Here is a 24,623-nt window from a genome sequence, read left to right as displayed (position 1 = left end):
AGTCCAGTCTCTTGTGGTGGGTGTGCTAACCCTTCTGGACAATATACTCACAGCTGTAGCAATGTCAGGTCTGGTTGTCATTGCTAAGTACAAAAGCTTGCCTATCGCAGTCCTGTAATCATTGTTGTCAGGTAGCAAGTCATCAGGTAGTACTTGTCTGTAGAAATCAGAACTCATTGGGGTAGGCATTGGATTGACACCTTCCAGGTTCAGACTCTGTAGCAGTTCCAATATTTTCTGCTTCTGGCTAAGAAGATAGCTTTCCATCTGGTTCACGCTCGATTTGGATCCCCAAGTAGAAGCTGGCATCTCCCAGGTGCTTGACTTCTACTTCCTTGTTGAGTTGGGATATAATCTCAGCACAGTCAGTTTCATTTTCATGGCAAATAATCAAGTCATCAACATATGTCAGGATAAATGTCCATCTCCCATTTCTGTGCCTGCTATAAAGACAGGGGTCTGCATTGCCTTGTTTGAAGTCCTGACTTAGTAGCATCTTGGCTAGCTTATCTGACCAAGCTTTAGCTGCTTGTTTCAATCCATAAAGTCCTTTCTGAAGTTTACAGACTAAATGTTTATTCTTTTCATCTATGAACCCTGGTGGTTGCTTCATATATAGCTCCTGTTCAATTTCGCCATGCAAAAATGCGGTTTTAACGTCCAAATGCTCAGTTTTCATGTTTCTAGATGCAGCAATGCTTAAGAGCATTCTAATTGTAGAATATTTTACAACAGGTGCAAAAGTCTGATCATAATCTGTTCCATAGATCTGAGAGAATCCTTAGCAACAAGTCTGGCCTTATATCTCTCAATCTGACCTTCTGCATCTTGTTTAGCTTTAAAACCCATTTACAACCGATAACGTTCTTACCCTTAGGTAGTTCTGTGAGAGTCCATGTTTGGTTTTTATGTAGTGCAGCGATTTCTTCTTGTGCTGCCTCTTTCCACTTCTTTGCTTCTGGTTCAGGTATTCGCTGTAACTCAGACCATGAAGCTGGTTCATGCAGTGATGGCGCCCTTGCAAGGTAGGTAAGTTTCTCAGCTGGAACTCCCTTGTTAGGTCGCGATGAGCGCCTGAGGGTCAAAGGTCTGTCTGCCTCCATGGTAGTCTGTGACTCCTCTGCCTCACCTGTCAGGTCTGGGATTTCCACCGCTGCTCCCTCTTCAGGTTGAGTATTTGCTGGCATCTGCACGGTGATGTCATCCTGGGACTCTGGGCGATGTAGGATCAGCTGGTTGCTATCGCCATCTCCCTCTGAATGGTCATCCATCACAGCAGGCTTGCCATCTCTGGGTCGCTCGTCAAACTGCACAACTCTGCATATAGTAATTTGGTTAGTTTCTGGATCAAAAATCCTGTATCCTTTACTTTCTGGAGAATAGCCCCAAAATATACCTGCTTAGCATTAAGTAGGATCTAGCTTGGATCTCTTTTCTTTTGGTATATGAGCATAAGCTTTACATCCAAAAGCTCTGATGTGTTCTACATTTGGTTCCTGTTATGCCACAACTCATATGGAGTGACTTCTGTGGCTTTGGTTGGCAATCTATTTTGTAGGTAAACTGCAGTCATTGCTGCCTCTCCCCAGTGCTTATGGGGAATGCCTGAATCAATGAGCATGCACCTAATCATGTCCATTATATAACGATTTCTTCTTTCAGCAATTCCATTTTGTTCTGGCGAATGCGCCACAGTAAGTCTGTGTTGGATCCCATGTTCCCCAAGAAATTGTTTATAGATATGGAATTGTATTCACCTCCTCTGTCCGCTTGAAAACACTTGGGTTTCCTATTAAAACTTATTAGATACCATAGCAACATAGTCTCTTAATTTCTGTTCAGTCTGAGACTTTTCTTTTAGCAAATAACACACAGTGTATCTCGAGTAGTCATCAATAAAAGACAACAGATAGGTGTTATTACCAGTTGATGCTGGTTTGATTGGTCCACATAGATCAGAGTGAATTAAGTCAAGAGGCTGCTTAGAGCATCTTTGGCTTTGCTTTGGGAATGAAGGCCTAGTTCCCTTTCCTCTTAAACAACAATCACACAATTGGTTATCATTGGGACAGTCTTTTATGGAAATACCTGTTACCAAGTCCTTGCTTTCAGCTTCAGGATGGCCTCTTTATCACGGTGAGCAAACCTCCTATGCCAGAGCTCCAAAGACTGCTGGGTAGAAGTTACCTTGGCTGTGCAGGCTTGTGGTTCCTCACAGTCCAGTTCAAAGACTCCATTTCATAGGGTACCTGTGGAATATAGCTCACCATCGTGCGAGATAGTGCACACATTATTCTCAAAGTGAACAGCAAATCCTTTTTCTGATAGTGTGGGGACGCTGATCAGATTAGCCACAAGGTCTGCAATGTACAGGACATTTCTGCCACAATCTCAGTTCCATTACCATCCAGTTGGCAATGTAAAGTAACTTTGCCCTTTCCATTCACTGGAATCTGTTTTCCATTGGCTAAATACACATTGCATCCAGCATCTCTGTCTAATTCATTGAACAAAGCAACATCTGAAGCCATGTGCCTATGTAACCTCCTTCTGTGGGTTCTGTGGGGCAGAACCTGGAATGAGTTGCAAAGAACCAAATTTAAACAACAAAATGGTTTACTTTTCTTTACAATTAACACTTTTAAAACATCAACATTTAACGTTACAATTCAAGGTCCTGTTCAGGTTGCATTTCAAGTCCTTCTATTTACAGTCTACTGATATTGCCAAGTCCAAATCTTCTTTGCAAGTTGGCTGGCTCCTGAAGACTCCAAGGGCTTGATGAACAGGTTGCAACATGATGAAGGTCTCCAGGAGAACTCTCACCCATTACAACCACAACAGAAAACCCTGAAACAATAAATTCCAACATTTACAACATAGCAAAACAACAACTACCTTCCCAGTAGTTCCCAACAATATTGAAATTACCTTAACAAGGTGTTAAGGGCTTATAGAAATCAAGGTCCGAGTCTGGTAGCCTTGTTCTTCTGCAAAAGAGCTCTTTCAGCCTCTCTGCTGCTCCGAGTCTCCACCCCTTACTGGGTCAACCCATTCTGGGCCAACCCATTCTGGGCATGGGGGTTACACCTAGAAGCACCGCTATCAATAATCCAAGGCTTATATTTTTCATTAGTTTGTATCATGTGGGTTGTGCAAAAGTTGAACGAATTTTTAGGAGTAAAATCCCTTTGTCTGTGTGAATAAGCAGTGTGAGATGGCTTGCTGCCAGTCTCCAGCATTCTTATTGCGCCTCGTCGACACTCCTCTGGAGGTGACCAGGTTTATTACACTTGAAACAGATGGGTGGGCTCCTCCTTTCCCCTGTGGGATTGGATTTTCTGTATTCAAATGATTTAGTTCCCGCCCCCTTGCCTCTGGCTTCTTGGGCAATGTAACTTGAGCCATTCTTCCCTCTGCTCTCAGAGATACTCTTGCTGCTTACTTAAATCTCAGACCTAGTTAGTCCTAGAATTTCCTCAAATGTGCAGTCTTTGCCATTTACAGTAGAGACAAAAGCTGAATATTTCTCAGGCAATGAGCTTAAAAGCAGTCCAATTTTCAGTTCTTCCTCCAGAACTGTGCCAGTGGTTGCTAACTTATCAATCAGATTCAGCAGTTTCTCTATATGGCAATCAGCATCTCCATTTTCTTGTAATTTGATTGAAAATAGTTGTTTGAATAAACTCACTTTTGTATTTGTTTCTTTCTCTTCAAAGACCCTTTTAATGCTTCTAGCATGTCTTTGGCAGAATCTTTGTCCTTTAACATACACCAGTTGTGAGTTTGTGAGGGTACTCAACAATTACATTCATGGCCTTTTCATCCGCTCTTTGCGATCTAGTCTCTTCATTTCGACTGTTTGGTTTTGGTGTAGGGAAAACAAAACCTATGCCTTCTTCCTTTACTTCGGATTGAATCTTGTAGAGCCATGAGTTAAAATTCAGGCTTGTAAGCTTCAAGAATTGCCTTACGCTGAGCCATTTTAATGCAAAAGGCTTTCTCTGCAATCTCAATGAGTCACACACACAAGAAAGAGGAAGCAAGCCTTCAGGCTATGCAACCTTTTGTTACTCGCTGGCCTGTTAGAGCCAGGTGAGCAAGAAAACACAAGAACCAAGGCAATGGCTGCTAAGCCATGCAAGGAAAAAAAAATCTGCTCCAACTTTAAAACAACTTTAAAGCATCTGGGCTCCAAAAATAACCATCAATCTCTGCTACCATGTTAGATTTCGTTTAGAGTCATGAATATGCCCAGTAGTGTGTGTGATTGCAGTTTATAGAAACTTCTCCAGAGACATAAATGTAAAAGGTAAAACTTACATTTATTCAATCATCTTCAGTTCACAACTTTGTTCCAAGAAAAGGTAGATAGAAAGAACCCTAGTCTAAAGAGATTACTTTCCCTACAACAAGTGGGCACAACTAACGCGCCATCACGTGTGTGGAGGTGAGAGAATGCTGCAGTGGCAAAGGCCCCACTGAGCAGGCTGCCATTGACCATGCGCTCGGTTCAAAGGCTAGAGCAGAAGTGAGGCTAGCATGGGGAAGAAAGGAAGTTAGTGGGCGGTCTCCTGGCCCAGACAAGGAGGGCAAACAAGAGAGGCAACATCACAGTTAGAGTGAGATACACAGCACCCCCAGTGTCCAGGCATGCAGAAGTCGCTTATTCCAACAGACCACTGCTATGCAGATGTGATTCAGATTAATATCAACAAAAAGAACATGTAGATCCAGGATGACAAACATGCAGCTCACAGACCTGATAAGCCCTCTCAAGCAGCCACCCCACCCCCCTGCATGCTCATCAGCCCACGCACTTCCGCAAGTGTCATTCTGGGGCCAGCCAAGCAGCCTCCCTGCCCCTGGCCTAACCAAATCACATTTGTGTCACAACCAGCCCTGATTCCATGCAGAGCTTTCCCTTACAGAACAAGGGGTCTTTGGGTACAGTGGGACATTATAGGCTAAAAATGGGATAGCTAAGTTCCTACATTATGTGTGTATCCTTTGTATCTAATCCTTCTCATGTCAAAGGACATCAGCATTTATAGCTAACAAAATATCCTGAAAAAATGACTCATACCCATTTCCGCGACGGCGAACGGCTGGCCTGTGTTTATGACACCGACCGAGCGACACTGGGACCGTCCCGCGACGGGCGGTCCTTGAATGCAGCCGGGCAGCCAGCGAGGCGCCGCTAGCCGGCGCCCGGCGACTGGCTGCTGAATTTCGGGCCTCCGGCGTTGCCGCGCGAAGGTTCTGGACCGCTTCGCCCTGCTCCCTGCGCAGGGTAAGCGTATCCCCAGGCCTCGCGACGCAGCCGAGGCCCAGGGACAAGGTGAGTGCAGGGTAGGCGTGAAGCCTGCCGCCGTCAAGCCCGGCAGCGGTTCACTCGGCGCTTCCCCAAAAAGAGCGCTGGGAAGCTCTCTGGGGAAACGCTGGCTTCAGGCCGGGTGGGCGGCGCGAGGGCGGCGTGGCTGTGTTGCAGCTGCGTCCCCCGTGCAAATGGCGGCCTGGAGACGGCGTTTTTACCGTCTCCAGGTCGCCATTCATTGCCCGTGCGGAAACGGCCTAAGTTACCAAGTAAAACCCTGGTCCTAACAAGTTACTCTTGACAACTCTTTAGCTTCTGATTTAATTAGCCTTTAACTGAAAATTCAGCCTCAGGTGGACTCCGCATGGGCCAAAAACAGTGGTGTGAAAACGGTGTAAACCCTTTTACATCGTTTTAAACCATTTTACACCATTTTCACACAGCTGTTTTCGGCCCATGCAGAATTTGCCTTAGTTTCGTTCTTTAAAATCACACATTTCGTTTCTGAGCACTAGTCTCAGATATTTTCTCAGATTCTATGATGCCTTAAATATCATCATTTATCTTTGCATCAAGTCCAAAGCAAAAATTAGTCCATTCTCTCCTAATTGTGAAAGCGACTGCTAATATCTTCAAGAAATGAATCACCAGATGGTCATATTTTCACCAAAGTAAGACCCCCTCCCCATTGAGAAGCTGGAAGTGCTTTTAAACTGGCAACCTAGTAGAACATGATGAGTATGGTTTATGACCATCATCTCCCACTGGACCCATGCAAATGCCAACCAGGTTCAAGGCAAGACCTGAAGTGCTGGCAGTACCCAGGGCTTGCCATTCTCCCACTGTGTTGAACCAATTACAACCGTAATCTTCTCCACCCAGCTCTTTGTTTACTGGCACACCAACAGAAGTTGCCTTCCTCTGCAGAGCCTTCCTTGGTGGTCTCCCATCCAAGTACGAACCCTGCTTAGTTTTCAAGATCTGATATTGGCCTGTACCCATATCATTTCACATCCCAGCTCTTAGAGAATGCAGGCATTATTTTTGTAAAAGTTCCCTACTGCCACCTTCTGGGAAATACAAATGGTGCAGTGCAATGGGTGATTTAAAACAAGAATATTTCTGTTGTGCAATGAGTTTATGGCTTTGACCTTATATAATTAACAGGAACTTCTGATCAAGGGTCTTTGACTGTGAAATGGGGCTCGGTATGTGAATTGTGAACTTTACTGCACATTTACACAGCGGGCAACATGTAAAGGATGTGGTGAATAAAATGTTCTTGTGCACAGTGATGTTTATGATCTCCAGTGTGTGTAACAGGAAAAGGCAGACAGAGTTCAGGTAGTAGATGCTTGACTTTAAATCTATCTTTTTAAACTTTCTTCTACTGAATTTTTCTGCACTGCATATTATTTTGCACTGCATATTATTCTGCACTGCATATTATAGCGGACACTCTTATTGGACTCATGCCAAACTACAGCCCAGAGGCCAGATCAGATGTTAGTGCTGAGAGTTCTTCCACCACTAAACGGGTAGAACTCCCCAATTGGCTACCGCAGGCCGACCCCGCCTCAATCCCAGCATGCTCGGCGCGCCCACGGCTTTCCGTAGACAAGATGGCGGCGCCCGCCCTGCGAGCCGGGCATGGCCGGGCGGTCGCCTTGTGCGCCGGCTGGTCCCGGTTTGCGGCTTTTGAGCGGCGCCGGCGGAAGATCCATGACGAGCCGCCGGAGGCTCCGGCCCCCCGTGCAGGCTTGCTGGCCGCTCAGCACGAGCGGGGCCTTTTCCAGGAGATCTTCCCGCCGCAGGCCGCCGAGGACCAGCTGGTGGAGCTCCTCCAGCCGGGCCGCCCGCCGGTGACGGTCTACTGCGGCTTCGACCCGACGGCCGACTCCCTGCATGTGGGCCACCTGCTGACGGTGATGGGCCTGCTGCATTTCCAACGCGGGGGCCACAACGTCATCGCCCTGGTCGGGGGCGCCACCGCGCGCCTGGGAGACCCCAGTGGCCGGACCCAAGAGCGCGCGCCCCTGCCGGAGGAGATGGTCCGCGACCACGCGCGGGGGTTGCGCGAAGGGCTCGGGCGGCTCTTCGACCACCACCGCGATCTCTTCTGGGCCGGCGGGGCGCGCCTGGGCGAGATCACCTTGCTGGACAACGCCAGCTGGCTGGAGCGCGAGCCCCTGCTTGACTTCCTGGGGGCGGTGGGGGGCCACCTGCGCATGGGCACCTTGCTGAGCAGGCAGAGCTGCAAGGCGCGCTTGGTCAGCCCCGAAGGCATGGGCCTGGCCGAGTTCCTCTACCCGGCTCTGCAGGCCTACGACTTTCTGCATCTGCACCGCCACTACAGCTGCCAGGTCCAGCTGGGAGGAGCTGACCAGATGGGCAACATCATGTCTGGCTACGATCTCGTCTCCAAGTATGAGATCGTGGGGAACTGCTGGTTTTGTTTTGTTTTTTATGGCGAGACAGTCAAACAAGCAAGGGTGTATTAAAGTTATCCAGTCTATCCTGACCCTTCTAGGGTGATCTAAGGTCGATTCCATACTCAGAGGAATAACGGGTTGCAGTCATGATAAAGGAGGCTGTTTTCCTTTTTCCCATTCACATGCATGCCATGTGCATGTTGATGACATAGGTTGGCACCCAAACAGTTTCATCATTCTATTTAAGGGATTTGGGGGCATTTTTACCTTGAAGAGAACACACACACCCTTCTCATCATAAATGGCGGCCTGGAGACGGCGTTTTTACCGTCTCCAGGTCGCCATTCATTGCCCGTGCGGAAACGGCCTAAGTTACCAAGTAAAACCCTGGTCCTAACAAGTTACTCTTGACAACTCTTTAGCTTCTGATTTAATTAGCCTTTAACTTTGAAAAATTCAGCCTCGGGTGGACCTCCGCATGGGCCAAAACGATGGTGTGAAAGCGGTGTAAACCCTTTTACATGCGTTTTAAACCGACCCCCCACACCATTTTCACTTTGCTGTTTTCGGCCCATACGGAATTTTTTTGCCTTAGTTTCGCTCTTCTTTAAAATCACACATTTCGTTTCCTTGAGCACTGAGTCTCAGATATTTTCTCAGATTCTATAGATGCCTTAAATATCATCATTTATCTTTGCATCAAGTCCAAAGCAAAAATTGAGCCCATTCTCTCCTAATTGTGAAAGCGACTCGCTAATATCTTCAAGAAAATGAATCAACAGATGGGTCATATTTTTCTACCCAAAGTAAGACCCTCTCCCCATTGAGAAGCTGGAAGTGCTTTTAAACTGGCAACCTAGTAGAACATGATGAGTATGGTTTATGACCATCATCTCCCCACTGGACCCATGCAAATGCCAACCAGGTTCAAGGCAGAGACCTGAAGTGCTGGTGCGAATTTGCACCCAGGGCTTACCATTTCTCCCCACTGTGTTGAACCAATTACAACCGTAATCTTACTCCACCCAGCTCTTTGTTTACTGGCACACCAACAGACGTTGCCTTCCTCTGCAGAGCCTTCCTTGGTGGTCTCCCATCCAAGTACGAACCCTGCTTAGTTTTCAAGATCTGATATTGGCCTGTACCCATATCATTTCACATCCCAGCTCTTAGAGAATGCAGGCATTATTTTTGTAAAAGTTCCCTACTGCCACCTTCTAAAATACAAATGGTGCAGTGCAATGCGGTGATTTAAAACAAAGAATATTTTCTGTTGTGCAAATGAGTTTATGGCTTTTGACCTATATATAATTAACAGGAACTTCTGATCAAGGGTCTTTGACTGTGAAATGGGGCTCGGTATGTGAATTGTGAACTTTACTGCAACATTTACACAGCGGGCAAACATGTAAAGGGATGTGGTGAATAAAATGTTCTTGTGCACGAGTGATGTTTACATGATCTCCAGTGTGTGTAACAGGAAAAGGCACGATGAAGAGTTCCAGGTAGTAGATGCTTGACTTTAAATCTATCTTTTTAAACTTCTTCTTCTACTGGAATTTTTCTGCACTGTATATTATTTTGCACTGCATATTATTCTGCACTGCATATTATAGCTGGACACTCTTACGCTTGGAGAGCTCATGCCAAACTACAGCCCAGAGGCCAGATCAGATGTTAGTGCTGAGAGTTCTTCCACCACTAAACGGGTAGAACCCCCCAATTGGCTACCGGCAGGCCGACCTCCCGCCCTCAATCCCAGCATGCTCGGCGCGCCTCCACGGCTTTCCGTGCAGACAAGATTGGCGGCGCCCCGCCCTGCGAAGCCGGGCATGGCCGGGCGGTCGCCTTGTGCGCCGGCTGGTCCCCGGTTTGCGGCTTTGAGCGGCGCCGGCGGAAGAAGATCCCATGACGAGCCGCCGGAGGCTCCGGCCCCCCCGTGCAGGCTTGCTGGCCGCTCAGCACGAGCGGGGCCTTTTCCAGGAGATCTTCCCGCCGCAGGCCGCCGAGGACCAGCTGGTGGAGCTCCTCCAGCCGGGCCGCCCGCCGGTGACGGTCTACCTGCGGCTTCGACCCGGGACGGCCCGACTCCCCTGCGTATGTGGGCCACCTGGCTGACGGTGCATGGGCCTGCTGCATTTCCCAACGCAGGGGCCACAAACGTCATCGCGCTCCTGGTCGGGGAGCGCCACCGCGCGCCTGGGAGACCCCAGTGGCCGGACCTAAGCCCAGCGCGCCCCTGCCGGAGGAGATGGTCCGCGACCACGCGCGGGGGGTTGCGCGAAGGGCTTCGGGCGGCCTTCGACCACCACCACCTGCCAGATACTCTTTCCTGGAGCCGGCGGGGCGCGCTCTGGAGCGAGATCCACCTTGCTGGACAACGCCAGCTGGCTGGAGCGCGAGCCCCTGCTTGACTTCCTGGGGGCGGTGGGGGGCCACCTGCGCATGGGCACCTTGCTGAGCAGGCAGAGCTGCAAGGCGCGCTTGGTCAGCCCCGAAGGCATGGGCCTGGCCGAGTTCCTCTACCCGGCTCTGCAGGCCTACGACTTTCTGCATCTGCACCGCCACTACAGCTGCCAGGTCCAGCTGGGAGGAGCTGACCAGATGGGCAACATCATGTCTGGCTACGATCTCGTCTCCAAGTATGAGATCGTGGGGAACTGCTGGTTTTGTTTTGTTTTTTATGGCGAGACAGTCAAACAAGCAAGGGTGTATTAAAGTTATCCAGTCTATCCTGACCCTTCTAGGGTGATCTAAGGTCGATTCCATACTCAGAGGAATAACGGGTTGCAGTCATGATAAAGGAGGCTGTTTTCCTTTTTCCCATTCACATGCATGCCATGCCGGTAGCAATTGGATCGCATGGAAACCATCAGGGTTGCTTTGTGCCTTCATACAGAGATGTGTCATTTTTTTAAATTTCCTGCAACGTGTAGTCAGGCAGGCATCCAGAAATGAACCCCCAAAGTCATGCCAGTCATTGGTGGCACTGCGTAGCTGTGCGTGTGGAGCACTCAAAAGGGGGAAAAAAGAAAGAGGAGCCTATCTGCAATGACAGGCAGATTCTCCCTGGCTGTGGACGGCGCAGTGGAAGGGAGGGAAATAAAGCGCCTTCTGCCTGGCCGTTCTCGCAGGAGTAGCTCCAACCTGGGATTTTGCAAAAGTATCGCTGGTTTAGTGATTTTTGAAAATCCTGGGTTCAGGGAAAGAAAACAGAGCAGACTTGTTTTGCAGATGTGACCTGTGCAAAGTCCCTCCTCAAAACAGTTTATATAGCGTCCTACACCCATTGTATTTTCCCTGTGCGGAATCCACATATGCCAGAATCCTGAGGGAGGGGGAAGGTCTAGGAGGGAAATAAGAATGTGGGTAAGGCTAAAGCTAGTGCATGTTGATGACATAGGTTGGCACCCAAACAGTTTCATCATTCTATTTAAGGGATTTGGGGGCATTTTTACCTTGAAGAGAACACACACACCCTTCTCATCATAGTGATTTGAAAAGCGAATCTGTTGTCCATGAGGGTAACTTTTCGCATATCCCTATTTCTTCTTTGGCAGGGTGACAGGCGAAGATGTGTTTGGAATAACTGTGCCCCTTATTACAAGTACTACAGGAAACAAACTTGGAAAGTCTGCTGGAAATGCAGTTTGGCTTAATAGAAATAGGACTTCTCCCTTTGAACTGTATCAGTTTTTTGTCCGACAGCCAGATTCCATTGTGAAAAGGTAAGTATTTCTCTTAAGGGCCTTGCGTGTGATTCATTGCTCCAAAAACCTGTACATTAAGACTGAAATAATTTTTATTGAACTGGACACAAATCTGTCCAGTCCAGTATTCTGTCTCCAATGCAACATATCCCCAGTAAAATTCCTGAAATTTACTTACATACATACATACATACATACATACATACATACATACATACATAAATGAGTCTTATTTAGTTGTGGAAAAATAGCTTTTTTAATTCACTGGTGGGATTCCTTTAAAAAGTTGCACAAAATATGTTTTTGGGATTTCAGTAGTTCAGTAATCGCTCTGATGCTCAGAAGTCCATTTATATGCCTAGCTCCTGCTGAGTTTCCTACACAGTAGATATATGACATTACTAATTTTTGTTCATTTATATACCACTTTTCTTCCCAATAGAAACCCAAAGAGGCTTAAAACATATCTCCTCTATTTTATCCTGTGAAGTAGGTTTCATTGAGTGTGACTGACCCAAGGTCACCCGTCTATCTTCCATAGCAGAGTGGTGATTTGAACCTGGGTATTCCACATCATTGGTCATAACTGTTACACCACTCCGACTCTCACACACGGTATTGGCCCAGTGTCACATTCGACTTATTGCTAATGTAGCAAAACTTAAGTTGAGCATCTGCAGCAAGATGAAAAGGATCCATTTGCATGCTTTATTTTTATTATTAGTCACTCCTGACAAATTTATATTATTTAAAATGATTAATGTCTAAATGTGTATAGTCTAGGCCATTCACAAAATAAGTGTTCCACTGTTCCACTTAAGATACCTGCAGATTTTCACTTTCCTCCCACTTCCGGAAATCAATCACATCATGGAAATGCATGCCAAAGAACCTGAGAAGTGGGGACCTCAGAAGCGTCTTGCAGCTGAAGTAACTAAACTTGTTCATGGGAAGGAAGGTCTGGAGTCTGCTAAAAGGTAAAAAGATATTTATTTTATAATCTGATTTCTAGATTGGCCTTGGCCTTATAGGCTCAGGGCTGCTTACAGTGAAAATTAAACAGCTGAAATGTACAATCCATCTACTATAAAAGGTGCCACAAAGATCACTCCCTATTGTTGGTTAAGACATTGTCCTGATTAAGGTAGCGGGCAGCCCCATCCAAACCCCAAGGCGGCTGGGAATGGTGGTACCTCCACCTCCAGAGGTAGCGCAGCTATGCAACAAAAAACTCCGATCTGTCTGAAAGCCCTCCATGGGGCTAAATGGAGTTACCCCACCCTTTTGGTATAACAGCCCCAGCCACCTTGTTCCTGGCCCTGAAGCCCAGGTGGAAGCTGCATAACATCAGCTCAACTTTGGGAACACCCGGCTTGTTCCCCTCCCTGTGCTGGCATCCAGTTGGACTCCGGCGTAAATCTGTGGCGACCATTTCTGGGTTTCACTGCTGCAGAGCTGAAGGGCGGCTGGACGCCAGTGTCCTTTCCCTCTTTGATGGCAGGGTGCCTCTTACATTGGCTGTGGGGGGAAGATGCCAGCATGAGGCCGTGCTGCATCTGAGTGGCATTCCCCCTGCCCCGGATGGGGTTGATAACCTGCATGTGGAAACAAGTGTCTGCATGTGAATGAGCTGCACAAAAACCTGCTTGTCAGGGAGAGGATTGCAGACAGTCGCCCACTTATGTATGTATAGCTGAGCTCTGTCGTTCAGGAGAGTGGCCCACACAGTAGTCCTGCCATAGCCAGTCTGCAAGAGACACAGTAACACTGTGAGGAAAGTCCAACTTTTTGACCGTGACAATAGTGCATTGGTGTCATATTACAAAATGATTAATGTTGAGTAATCAGATACAAACTATCCCATTCCTCAGTAGTAGTTGATCAATTAGTTATGTTAGCAATGGTTGTAATGCAAATCATTTTTCCCCACTAGATGTACAAGAGCTCTTTATTACAGCAATGTAGATGCTCTGGAGTCTATGTCCGACTCAGAGTTACAGGAACTCTTCAGAGAAGCACCATATATTGAAAAGCTTTACGAACCTGGAACGACAGTACTAGATCTGTGTCGGAAAGCCAATGCTGTGGCAGATGGGCCAAGGGGGTAGGTTGCCATTTACTTTTCCGAACCAGTGGACTTGAATTGTCTCCCCATAGTTACCAGAACTTCTGCATATTCTTTGTAGGAGTTTCACAGAAAAAATATGGACCTGTGTGTTCACACCCGCCGTCTGAAATCCATACTATAAATCACTGTCAATTTGCAGAAAAGAGATGGAGAGCCAGGAAGTTAGGATAAAAAGGGTGAGACTACACAGATCGAGAGGAATTTAAGGAAAACATACAGAATTTGGCTCCCAGACAGTAGTTGGGATGCCAGGCTGTGGGGTTAATTAAGTAATTAAGGGACCAGGTATACGGTCCCTTGTTTTTGTAACATTTTAGCAGCTTTTCCAAATATTAGCTGAGATGTAGCATGCATTTGCGCTGAACGTGTAGACAGATACCCAGTGACCAGTTATTTTTAACTGGGGCAACGACCCCACAAATTTAGACCTTAATAAGATGGCCATCTGGATTTACAGCTATGGAGGACCTGCCAAACAGGGCATGCAGACTAGATAGTAAAGAATGAGATTTATGGCTAACTTGTTATTGTATAGATGGCTGTTACATGTTTGTAAACTTTTGTGCATTTTCATTTAAGTTGTAATGAAATATATACTGCATAAACTCGTGCATAAGCCGAGGCACCTAATTTTACTACCAAAACCTGGGGAAATGTATTGACTTGTGTATAAGCCGAAGGTGGGAAGCCGGGAGGCAGAGGGAGCTCCTTATTTGGGCAGTGACTCCCCCTGATGTCATTGCCCAAATAAGGAGCTCCCTCTGCCTGCTCCCTGGCTGGGCTTCCTCAAACCCAGGGGGAGGTGGAGGGAGCTCCTTATTTGGGCAATGACATCAGGGGGAGTCACTGCCCAAATAAGGAGTTCCCTCTGCCTCCCGGGTTTGAGGAAGCCCAGCCAGCCAGGGTTCCCCTTCACCCTGGGAGGAGTAGGGCAGCAACAAGCAGCTTGCGCAGCCGCAGGGAGGTGGTCCCGGCCACGCCTTCAACCTCGGTAGAGGCCCGAAGAGCTGGCTGGTAAGCAGTGACTCGTGTGTAAGCCGAGGGGGCATTTTTCAGCCTTAAAACAGGGCTGAAAAACTCAGCTTATACGCGAGTATATACAGTAAGTAAAAAGTCTGTTGTAATTGCATTTTAGTTGGAGTCTTATTTTGTCAGCATTAAGCTGGAGCCCTGTGGTACAACCTTGTTCTTTACTACCTTGTGGTTGTGCACCACCCCCTTTTGCTCATTATGCGGACTAGATGGCAGGAAAGTATTTCTGGTTGGAACTATGCTTGGCTGGTGCCTGTTCAGTGCTCCATTAGAAGCCGTACAGTTTGTGCCGGCATCTTTCTGCCTTCTCGCTTCAGTCTAATTTGTACACTTTCTCTTTCAAGGCATCGTGACATAACAAGCGGTGGAGTCCATATCAACCACATTCAGGTAACCAATCCTGACGCTGTTCTGATTCCCGGCCAACATATTCTCAATAATGGTTTATCGCTGCTCAGGGTTGGAAAGAGAAACTACTATATTATAAAATGGCTTCAGTTGTTACAAGAGGAGACGGGCTAGCACCTCGACAAAATCTGCCGCTTCGTCATATCCTGAAAATTGAAGTTGACTTTTCTGAATTGAAACTCATCGCATAACTGGCTCAGGAACAGCAGAGCGCTTGTGATGGAAATTGCCTTTTTCTCACTGTGTGAGACTGCCTTTGGGTCTGTCATTAAAAATGAGTGATCAGCTGTGTTTTATATTCAGTCATGTTAACTACTCATGTGTTAAGATAGATTTTTTTTTTACATTTAAATGTTACCAGTTACAGGATTTATTGTAAATGCTGGTAAAGAAAAGAATAAGTCCATAGACTTATGGAAAGTTCCTGTATATTAAATGCCGTTTCTGGTACTAATGCACGTAGTCACTTCATTTTCCAAGTTTTAGTTTTTAAGTTCGGATTCTCTTAACTTTCTGCATTAAATGTTATGGTGAGTGGGATCTCTCTTGGTTTAAGGAAAAAGTGTAAGATGGTTTTTGTAAAAACAAGGCTGAAGCATCAAAGCACAGACTAATGGCATAGAATGCTAGACTTTCCTAAACTTGATACAGCTCTAAATAGCCCCCGCCACATTTGTCACATGTGAACGCCTCTGCATACCTCGTAATAGCAGATGAAGTACATAGTTCAAACTGTTGGGGCACAGCTGTTGTGCATCTCCTTCAATAGCTACCTACTCCAGTGAGAGTTAAAACTAACCAGTCATTTCAAAGGTGGTTTATTAATGTAAAACGGTGCCGCTTTCACACATTGTTTTATTTACAATTGTAACTGCATACATACTCTGTTGTCAAATGTCTAAACTTCAGAATTTAGAGTCTTCAATATCCTTACCAGTATTTGCTTATTATAAATTGCACTGTATACAGGATGACCGGGGGTGGGGTGGGGAGTACAGCTACAAGGGAGAGTAGACATTTGTTCTCTTAGAATTGTAAATCCAACCGTAGTCAGACCCTGATGATCCAAAAGTGCATAACCAGACACAGCATGCCAGCTTCATAGAAACGGAGTGTCTTGTTCCCTCCGTACAAGCAATAGTAGAAGCAGCAGAGGCAGCCCATTATTTGGTACCATTTCAGAGATGTATGTATTTGTCCAGGACTACTTATAACTACTAACAGTAGTTGGAGGAAGACTAGGAGAGCTACCAGCGAATTCCAAAGCAGAAGTTTGGATTTTCGACCACAGCCCTCGAGAACTGGGTACTGCAGTAAAAATTGGCTCGCCTTTAAAACCCGAAGGATCAAGTAGATTAATTTTCCTTTAATGAAGTCCAATTTAGCCCTGTGACTATGGTTACTAAATGTTTGCCCTCTGAAGCACGTGCTTCAAATTCATGTTTAACAGACAGATGACATGAGACATGGGTAAGCTGCCTCCCACAGAGCTCCAATGCCTAGTTGCATCACCTAGTACATGGGAATGATGAAAACTTTTGGAACTGATCAGACAAGTCAAGTTGTTTCTATATTCAAAAGATTTCTACATTTTCTCTTTATGGCAGTCCTAACAGTGCCCTGTAGCAATTTGACATCCACATAGATCCTGCCGCATTCCCATTTGCCCCGCCACGTTTACCACTGTTGCTCTTTTAAGGACAAGCAGCTGCTAAAAAAGTGAATTTCCATCCGACTGATTAAAAAGTGGAAAGGTTTTCAACACTTCCATAAAAAGTCTTCCTTAAAAGCTTATTAACCTTTTATGCAAGGAATAAAGAAAACCAACTTTTTCAACAGCTCATAAGCACTAGTACCTCAAGAATGTGATTGCTGGTGAGAGACGACTGGTGGGTGCATACAACTGCTTTGGTCACATACAGTGTTAAATATTTCATTGGGGGAAGTAGGTAAGATAAGAGACCAAGAACAGCATAACAGCTTAAAGACGAGTTCAAAGCAGAAACCCACAAGTGGTGTTTGCAAGTCTCTGTGAACACCAAAAAGTGTCATTGAGGCGACATCAGAGGGACAAACTTTGCCACTCAGAACGCACTGCATTTGTTTCTACTAAGTTCAGAAAATGCAACCCACCTTGTCCCACATGTTTGCCAGACCCCCAAAAGTCAAGTCTACGTCAGCCCATCTCCCCTAATTTGCACAGCTCAGGACAAGCTAAGCAAAGGACATTACGTGTATTTCTGAAAAGAACCGCCCTTATTGTGTTCTACAAGGCTGTCCTGTCACAACTGCTTATGGTACATAATAATCCAGCACTGTAAATGCAACAGTCACAATGAAGTTAGCTAAGCAGGACCCCCTCCCCCAAAAATCTGACAGCATATGAAAGTGTTGTGAATTAAAGTGGTCTCTGATAGACAGCTGCCTTTAACTTCATTCTGGGCTAACATTCTTTACGTCTTCCTACAATTATGTGACAGCAATGATCAATCCCAGTCCTGCAGCTGTCCTTTTCGTATTCTGGAACTCTGGTTGATCCAGTGGTCTTGGTCCCAGTGGAAAGGGGGCGGGGGGGAGGGCAGCAGAAAAAAGGGACTTTTACACTTCACCTTTCTCCCTACCAGTAGCATGCCAGCTCCTTAACTGGCAGTATCTCTTGGTAAAATCTCTACTTGTGAAATGTTCCAGGCACATCTAACCTGTGGGGAGACATTAATGCGTCTGAACATTAGCCATATATTTTTGTTCTGAAACACAGGGGTATACAACACGTAGTTATAAGGCAGTGATTCTACTGTGCCACTTATCTGGATGAGACATGCAGTTCCACTTATAGGAAAGAAAATGGCTGTCGTGTCCTTTCTTCATGGTTTTAAAGCCTATATTGCAGAAGCAGCTGAAAGACACTATTATCACAATGCTACGCTGTTCATTCTACTCATGGCAACTCGTTTGACAAGCCAGGCACTGGAATTTTTCACATGGTTCTTTGCCCAAGTTTAGTTCAGTCCCCTTACAGGATAACAGACTTGTCTGCACCAGGAAACTGGTAAGAAAATGTGTTTCTGTGTATTACATGGGCCGTGTTTTGCACCGTCAAGCACACTTTTCCGTCCATAGGAAGCCAAACCAAACTGTGTCCTTACATGAGCAAACTGATATATATACTGCAGTACGTATAGGAGTTCATAAGAATGTAATGCCTAGCAATGTTCAAGTCATCAGCTTCTTCACTCAGACAGAGGGAACCTTTCACCAGAGGTGTGTCTCCCGAATCTCAGCTATAATTTGACTGGCTCGTTGCAAGGCCTGTGGGAAGGACAATAAGAAACAAATCAGTTCATAGTTATCTTTTCTGTTTTAAAAGGCAGACCCTATCAGACATGGTAGATTACATTACTTGGATAAAACGTTTTGTATTTTATTTGCAGTTTCTCCCAAAAGAACTCAAACCTTCACTAAATTCCAGCTTACTGACTCAGTCTTGGATTTTAGAAGTTCTGGATTATAGTAGAACATGCTGCTTGTCTGCAAGAAGCCTTTCCCTGACCCAAAACATCTTCCACTAGAAGAAAATGCGCTTGCACTGAAGCGACAGGGCCCAGAGCCACTCATTAAACCAAATGACCTGCCGTTTTTATTTTATGTTTTGCTCATCATGTACATGAGAACCAGTGTGGTGTAGCGGTTCAGAATAGTGAACTCTAATCTGGAGAACTGGGTTTCATTCCTCACTCCTCCACATGAGCAGCAGACTCTTATCTGGTGAACCAGATTTGTTTCCCTGCTCCTCCACATGAAACCTGCTGGGTGACCTTGGGCTAGTCACAGTTCTCTGAGAACTCTTTCAGCCCCACCTACCTCTCAAGGTGTCTGTTGTGGGGAGAGGAAGGGAAAGGAATTTGTAAGCCGCCTTGAGTCTCCTTACAGGAGAAAAAGGCAGGGTATAAATCCAAACTCTTCTTCTTCATTGCAACCAACAAAATTTAGGCTTTTTCCTTAATACATTGAACTTAAGATATTATAATATACCAGTGGTTCTCAACCTTCCTAATGCCGCGACCCTTTAATACAGCTCCTCATGTTGTGGTGACCCCCAACCATAAAATTGGTACATATAAAATATAAAAAGACCGTTTTCTGATGGTCTTAGGCGACCCCTATGAAAGGGTCGTTTGACCCCCAGGTTCAGAACCACTGTAATACACCATAATGAAGCTACAGAACCATAATCAACATATGGGACTATGTTTCTGCTGTGGATCAGATGCACAACAGCCTCCTTAATAGGAAAGGGATTGCAGACAAGTTCCCCACTAATGCATGGATGACCTAGCCCTGTGACTGGATTGCCTTTCTTTTAGGTACCAGGCCAAACTGTTTCTGTTCATCCAGACTTTTAATTAAGAACCTGACTTATAGCACTACTGCAGCCAGGAAACTGTGTTTTTTTAACTGTCACTGAATTTTAAGGTGGAATTGATTGATTGATTGATTGATTGATTGATTGATTGATTGATTGATTGATTGATTGTATTTATAAACCGCCCTCCCCCAGAGGGCTCAGGGCAGTGAACAAACAAATAGATAGAGCACAATAAAAACAAGTTATAGATAATCATTAAATATGGCTCTATATGTTAAGATCAACCCCCAATTTATTATCTTCTAATTTTTTTAGCTGTTTGGGTTTTCTGGGCTGTGGGGCCATGGTCTGGTAGTTTCACCCACATCAGTGGCTGGCATCGTCAGAAGGCAGAGGCATGTCACAGTAAGATGTGTATTCTCTCCATGGCACAGTCACTGCCAAAAGCTTCACGGTTACGGAGCACATATGACACAGTATGGCTGGGGCCTTCTAAGTAAAGTAAGTAAAACCCAAATGGGAAGTGAAATTTTAAATTACAGCTTATCTATCTCGGGTCCAGGAAAAGTTCATCTCTCACTTGTGTTTCCACAACTTAAGCAAGACAGCTATTTCAGAAACTGCTTGTGAGGAGGCCTTTCCATCAAGGACCAAGTTCTTCCTGCTGCTCAACCCCACCTCCTGCTTTTGTTTTATTATTGTATTGTGGCTTTTAGATTGTTGCTAATTTTTTGGTCTTTGTAAACCACTTTGAGTCCCGTTTTGCAGAGGAAAAGTGGGACAAAATATTCAAATAAATAAGGCCCTTAACTGAGGATAGATTCTGTTAGTGGAGGAAAGTGTCGGTTGGTCAGTAGTGTCTCCTGGATTTTAAGGTGTGCTCTATGTTGCATTTTAAATCTTTAATTGCAGTCTGCTGCCAGCCATTGAAAAGAGAAAGGCAGATTTACAAAATAACCTAAGGAGCCTCATATTCAGGTCACACTAGGTAATTTTTGCTTCATAAAGGGGCAGACATTTGAACGTCTCATGTGTTAGACCAATGCATGTTCCAGCAGCAGTACGTGACACTTTTACCATGTAAAACCTTCTCATTTTTCTGAACTTCTTTTCAGACAAGAGATCTGGACTACAATACCTGCAACATGTCAGCGGCCTCCTTTCGACGCTGAGCCATGTCCTCCGATTCGGTCAAGAGGTCATCCAGCAATAAGGCTTTGTACAGCTGTCCGACCAGCTCACTCTGGAGAGTGTCTTTCACATGATTAACCAGGAAATGCATCACTGCCTTTGGCACGCTGCAAAACAAGCAGGGATTTAGCTGTGCGAGCACCCAATGTTTGGGTGTGGCAAGGGTTTCACTTTCCTTTCAGAAGAGGGAAACAAATATTCCAGTGGTCCAGTAGATGCCAAGTAAGAACAACAGTGAGCTAATTTTCACAGACATGCAAACATTCCAGGAGATCTCTATTCTCCCCACTTGGTCGAAGCCTAGAATGCAAACAGGGTACAGTAGCCCGATATAGTGCAACCAGCTGGGAACGCAGGACTGGTAGCCTCAACCGCACGTGTTCAGGTTAATAACAGCCCAGAGCTGGTGAACGTACAAACACTGTAAATGAGGCTCCACAAAGCATCAAGAAATAGTGTGATTCCAGGTCATCTACTTTCATATATACAGTCTGCATGCATGTCAATCTTGCACTGATACGATGGGTAAGTGTAGAAGGGAGTTAGAACGTGTTGCCTCTAAACACATATGCAAATTAATAAATCCCCTTCAGTCTTGGGGCAGACCACAGTTTCGGGTAGATTCTGCATTTAATTACATAGCTCATGCATTGCTTTCCCTATTCAGCAAAGGAGAAGAAGAGAAGTACACTACCCAAGAATCTTACTGCCCACAAAGTACCACCAGGTTTCTGCCCACAAAGTACCACCAGGATAAGGGCTGCCAGTTAAAACTGGCATTATTGATATTGCCAAAAGAGGGATCATTTAAAGAGACTCTTTGCCCCAGAGATTCTCTGAGACAAACAAGATAACAAACCTCGGAAAGAACCTTCCCCGGTGTTTGGATTAGTTTCAAAAAAGTTGCACCACTACCAGATCTTGCCCACCTGCCAACTGGCTTTATTACTGGGGGCTGTTTCGAAAAGCCTTGTGGTTGAAAGATGGTGTACTAATGTTTAAAGACATAAAGCAACACAGCACCCTTGTGAACGTTTTCCAGCAACAGAACACTGCACTAACGCAGCAAAAACCATCCCCATTGTTTCAAGAAGACAAAGGGGAGGAAGAAAGGAGCCAATGTAATATTAAGATTAGCTTGGCAAGACTCAGGTTCAATCACCTCCGGGTTGCTTTGGGCTAACAATTCCCTCCCAGCCTCATGTAACCCCAAAAAGGGCCTCTATAATTTGTATTTAGATCAGGGAGGAGAGCCATGTTCACAATTACCAGCAACCAAAAGAACCACACAGCTGCTGTGTACCACCCTGCATCTCCCCTCTAGGGAAAAGAGGAAGAAGGCCGAAAGGATCTTCAGGCTCCCCCACTGGAGTGCCCTGCTTAGGTTACACCATGAGCACTTCAAAGGCGACTCCTGCAGTGCCCTTTGGCTCCATCTCTGCCTGCGCCACAGGTAAGAGTGAGGTTGCCAAGGCACCTGGGGGAGAGCAGAGAATTAAACCACCCCTACCACCCCAGTGCAGCCAACCTGTTCCTTTCATGGGTGGCTGTCATGGTGGTTTCACTCTCTTCTCTGTGGCCAGCTTGCTTGCCTCCCAGCAGCTGCCTGGGTGCTAGAATAAGAGCGCACGAGCTGCAGAGAAGGGTAGGGGTTGTTGGAGAGGATGGGCCCTTGAAGTCCATCCCTGGCAAGAGATGCGACCTTCAGGAATGCATGCAGCTTCCCCAACCTCCAGCTCCTCAGCAGCAGCTGTTTCAAGCTGGGAGCCACTTCTTAATGGCCTTGCCTATTTTCCTGGAACACGATGGGGTGGCTGCTACACTGGGGGACAGCCACAGGTACCTCCCAAGCCACTGAGTTTCACTGATTCAAATTTTGTATTGTAAAATACAGATGTGAGAATAAAAAAAGCAAGCGGGACATCGGCAGAAGATAGGACTCGCAATAATGGGTTTAAAGTACGGATGGAAAAATACTGGCTGAGTATTAGGGTTATTTAGTAAGAGTGGTTCAGAGGTGGAATTGGCAGCCTAGGGTGGTGGTGAGCTCCCCCTCACTGGTCTTCAAGCAGCAGCTGGACAAGCACTTGTCAGGGATGCTCTAGGCCAGGGGTAGGGAACCTGCGGCTCTCCAGATGTTCAGGAACTACAATTCCCATCAGCCTCTGTCAGCATGGCCAATTGGCCATGCTGGTAGGGGCTGATGGGAATTGTAGTTCCTGAACATCTGGAGAGCCGCAGGTTCCCTACCCCTGCTCTAGGCCAAGGGTCTCCAACCTATGGCCCTCCAGATGTTTATGGACTACAATTCCCATCAGCCCCTGCCAGCAATGGGCAATTGGCAGAGCTGATGGGAATCCATAACATCTGGAGACCCCCTGCTCTAGGCTGATCCTGCATTGAGCAGGGAGCTGGACTAGATGGCCTGTATGGCCTCTTCCAGAGTTATGATTCTATCACAATCGGTGAGAAAACATTAGACTGGGATGATATTTTTCTTTTAAAAGGTTTAACGCGGCTCACCTGTCTTGGATATTTTTCCTTACAATCAGGAAGTAGGATTTGATCAGGCGCTCGATCACCTCACAGTCTCGTTGCTCACGGGCCGAAAGTTTCCGTGCGACTGGGACGGGCTAGGTAAGGGAAGAGTTTTAAAAGTATATACATTCATGAGTCAACAGTTTGTCTGATTTTAAATAAATGTATGTTTACTGTGGAAAAGGCACCTACATGTGAGACACAGTTGGAGTCTGGTCAGCTAACTCAGTTGGAGTCTGGTCAGCTAACATATCAACAAGTGTTTACAGGTTATTGTAACATGAGGTTTTACAACCAAAACACTGGAGACAAATCAGAACTCCTACAGCTGACTTCAGCATAATTTGCACTGCTCCTTCGGATAACTCACCACGTCCAGCAAATTCACCGCATGCCCTTTCAGAGGGCTAGCTGGTAGGATGGGCAGCGGTTTGGATTTCTCCTCCGCTAATATCTCCTCTGCTTTGGAAGTTTTCAGCATTCCTCTCCAGTTCCCTGTTCCAGATTCTGGATTTCCGTCTCCCACAGAAGGGAGCATCTAATAAAAAACAGATAATACAAAATTTAAACTCAAATCAGAGAAGCTTGCGGTCCATCAGGGCTTGATGAGGTTGGTCATGGTTTGTTCCAAAACCCTGCATGACAAAACACACACACTCCTAGATATTGCGTGACAATCATCACAGATGAATTAGGTCTTCATTCAATTTTTAAAAAGGAAGAGTTGTTGATCACTATTTGTTGTGCACAAAGAATCCTGAGAGTCTAAGTTTTGTTCCAATGTTTATGACGGTGAACATCATATAAGAAGAGAATGCAAGCAAGTGCTGTCAAAGGCTCTAGGTTTTCAGGGAAATGGTACTTTTTTGCCCTGTAACAGCCTTCCCCTTCCTCACAGGCTCCATCCTGATCTTCCCGCTACTACACTTGCGAGGGGGGGAGGTGTTAGAATCATAGATTTGGAAGAGACCCCAAGGGCCATCAAGTCCAACCCCCTGCAATGCAGGAACACACAATCAAAGCACTCCTGACAGATGGCCGTGCAGTCTCTCTTTAGAAACCTCCAAAGGAGACACTGAGGTAGTGCATTCCCTTAGTGTCAGCCCTTGACAGTCAGGAAGTTTTTCCTGATGTTTAGGTGGAATGTCTTTTCCTTCACCTTGAACCCATTACTCCTGGTCCTAGTTTCCAGAGTAGCAGAAAACAAGCTTGCTCCCTCACCAACATGGCATCCCTTCAAACACCCTACATGGCTATCATGTCACTTTTAAACCTTCTCTTCACCAAACTAAACATACCCAGCTCCCTAAGTCTCTCCTCGTAGGGTATGGATTCCAGATCTTTTATCATTTTGTTGTGTTGTTTCCACTGTTCACAAATGCTATAGAAAAAAATTCAGTGCAGGAAGTTTGAGATAAAATATATACATTTAGAATATCCGTGCACAAAAAAGTCAAAATGCAGACGAGCACATTGTGTGTTAATTCACATAATCCACTTA

General features: G+C 45.9%; 2 protein-coding genes across 8 annotated transcripts in view; one reads left to right on the top strand and one right to left on the bottom strand.

Moving 5' to 3' along the window:
* The first annotated feature begins 6,925 nt into the window (after positions 1–6,925).
* YARS2 (tyrosyl-tRNA synthetase 2) lies at positions 6,926–15,481 on the top strand. Its single transcript, XM_048499504.1, has 5 exons — positions 6,926–7,742; positions 11,310–11,477; positions 12,281–12,436; positions 13,393–13,563; positions 14,964–15,481. Exons 1-5 carry the CDS (start codon positions 6,940–6,942, stop codon positions 15,139–15,141), a joined length of 1,476 nt encoding a protein of 491 aa, XP_048355461.1. The 5' UTR covers positions 6,926–6,939; the 3' UTR covers positions 15,142–15,481.
* Positions 15,482–15,829: 348 nt separating this feature from the next.
* Positions 15,830–24,623, bottom strand: part of DNM1L (dynamin 1 like) — a 46,860-nt gene continuing 38,066 nt past the window's right edge. For all 7 annotated transcript variants that reach the window (XM_048499497.1, XM_048499499.1, XM_048499500.1 and 4 more), the window contains 4 exons: positions 23,493–23,660; positions 23,108–23,217; positions 20,532–20,691; positions 15,830–18,336 (listed from right to left, as the gene is read on the bottom strand). In XM_048499497.1, coding sequence (XP_048355454.1) covers positions 18,280–18,336; positions 20,532–20,691; positions 23,108–23,217; positions 23,493–23,660 — 495 coding nt within the window. In that variant the 3' untranslated portion in view covers positions 15,830–18,279. The remainder of the gene's footprint in view (positions 18,337–20,531; positions 20,692–23,107; positions 23,218–23,492; positions 23,661–24,623) is intronic.

Source organism: Sphaerodactylus townsendi, linkage group LG06 (genome assembly GCF_021028975.2).
Source record: "Sphaerodactylus townsendi isolate TG3544 linkage group LG06, MPM_Stown_v2.3, whole genome shotgun sequence".
Lineage (NCBI taxonomy): Eukaryota > Metazoa > Chordata > Lepidosauria > Squamata > Sphaerodactylidae > Sphaerodactylus > Sphaerodactylus townsendi.
This window is presented reverse-complemented; position numbering and strand designations above follow the sequence as displayed.

What these genes read in the sequence shown, in the direction of transcription:
- YARS2 (XM_048499504.1), top strand. Translation starts at nt 6,940, where the DNA reads ATGGCGGCGCCCGCCCTGCGAGCCGGGCATGGCCGGGCGGTCGCCTTG. An exon ending in CCAGATTCCATTGTGAAAAG is followed by an intron (nt 11,478 to 12,280) that starts GTAAGTATTTCT and finishes GTTCCACTTAAG; the next exon opens with ATACCTGCAGATTTTCACTT. An exon ending in GGTCTGGAGTCTGCTAAAAG is followed by an intron (nt 12,437 to 13,392) that starts GTAAAAAGATAT and finishes TTTCCCCACTAG; the next exon opens with ATGTACAAGAGCTCTTTATT.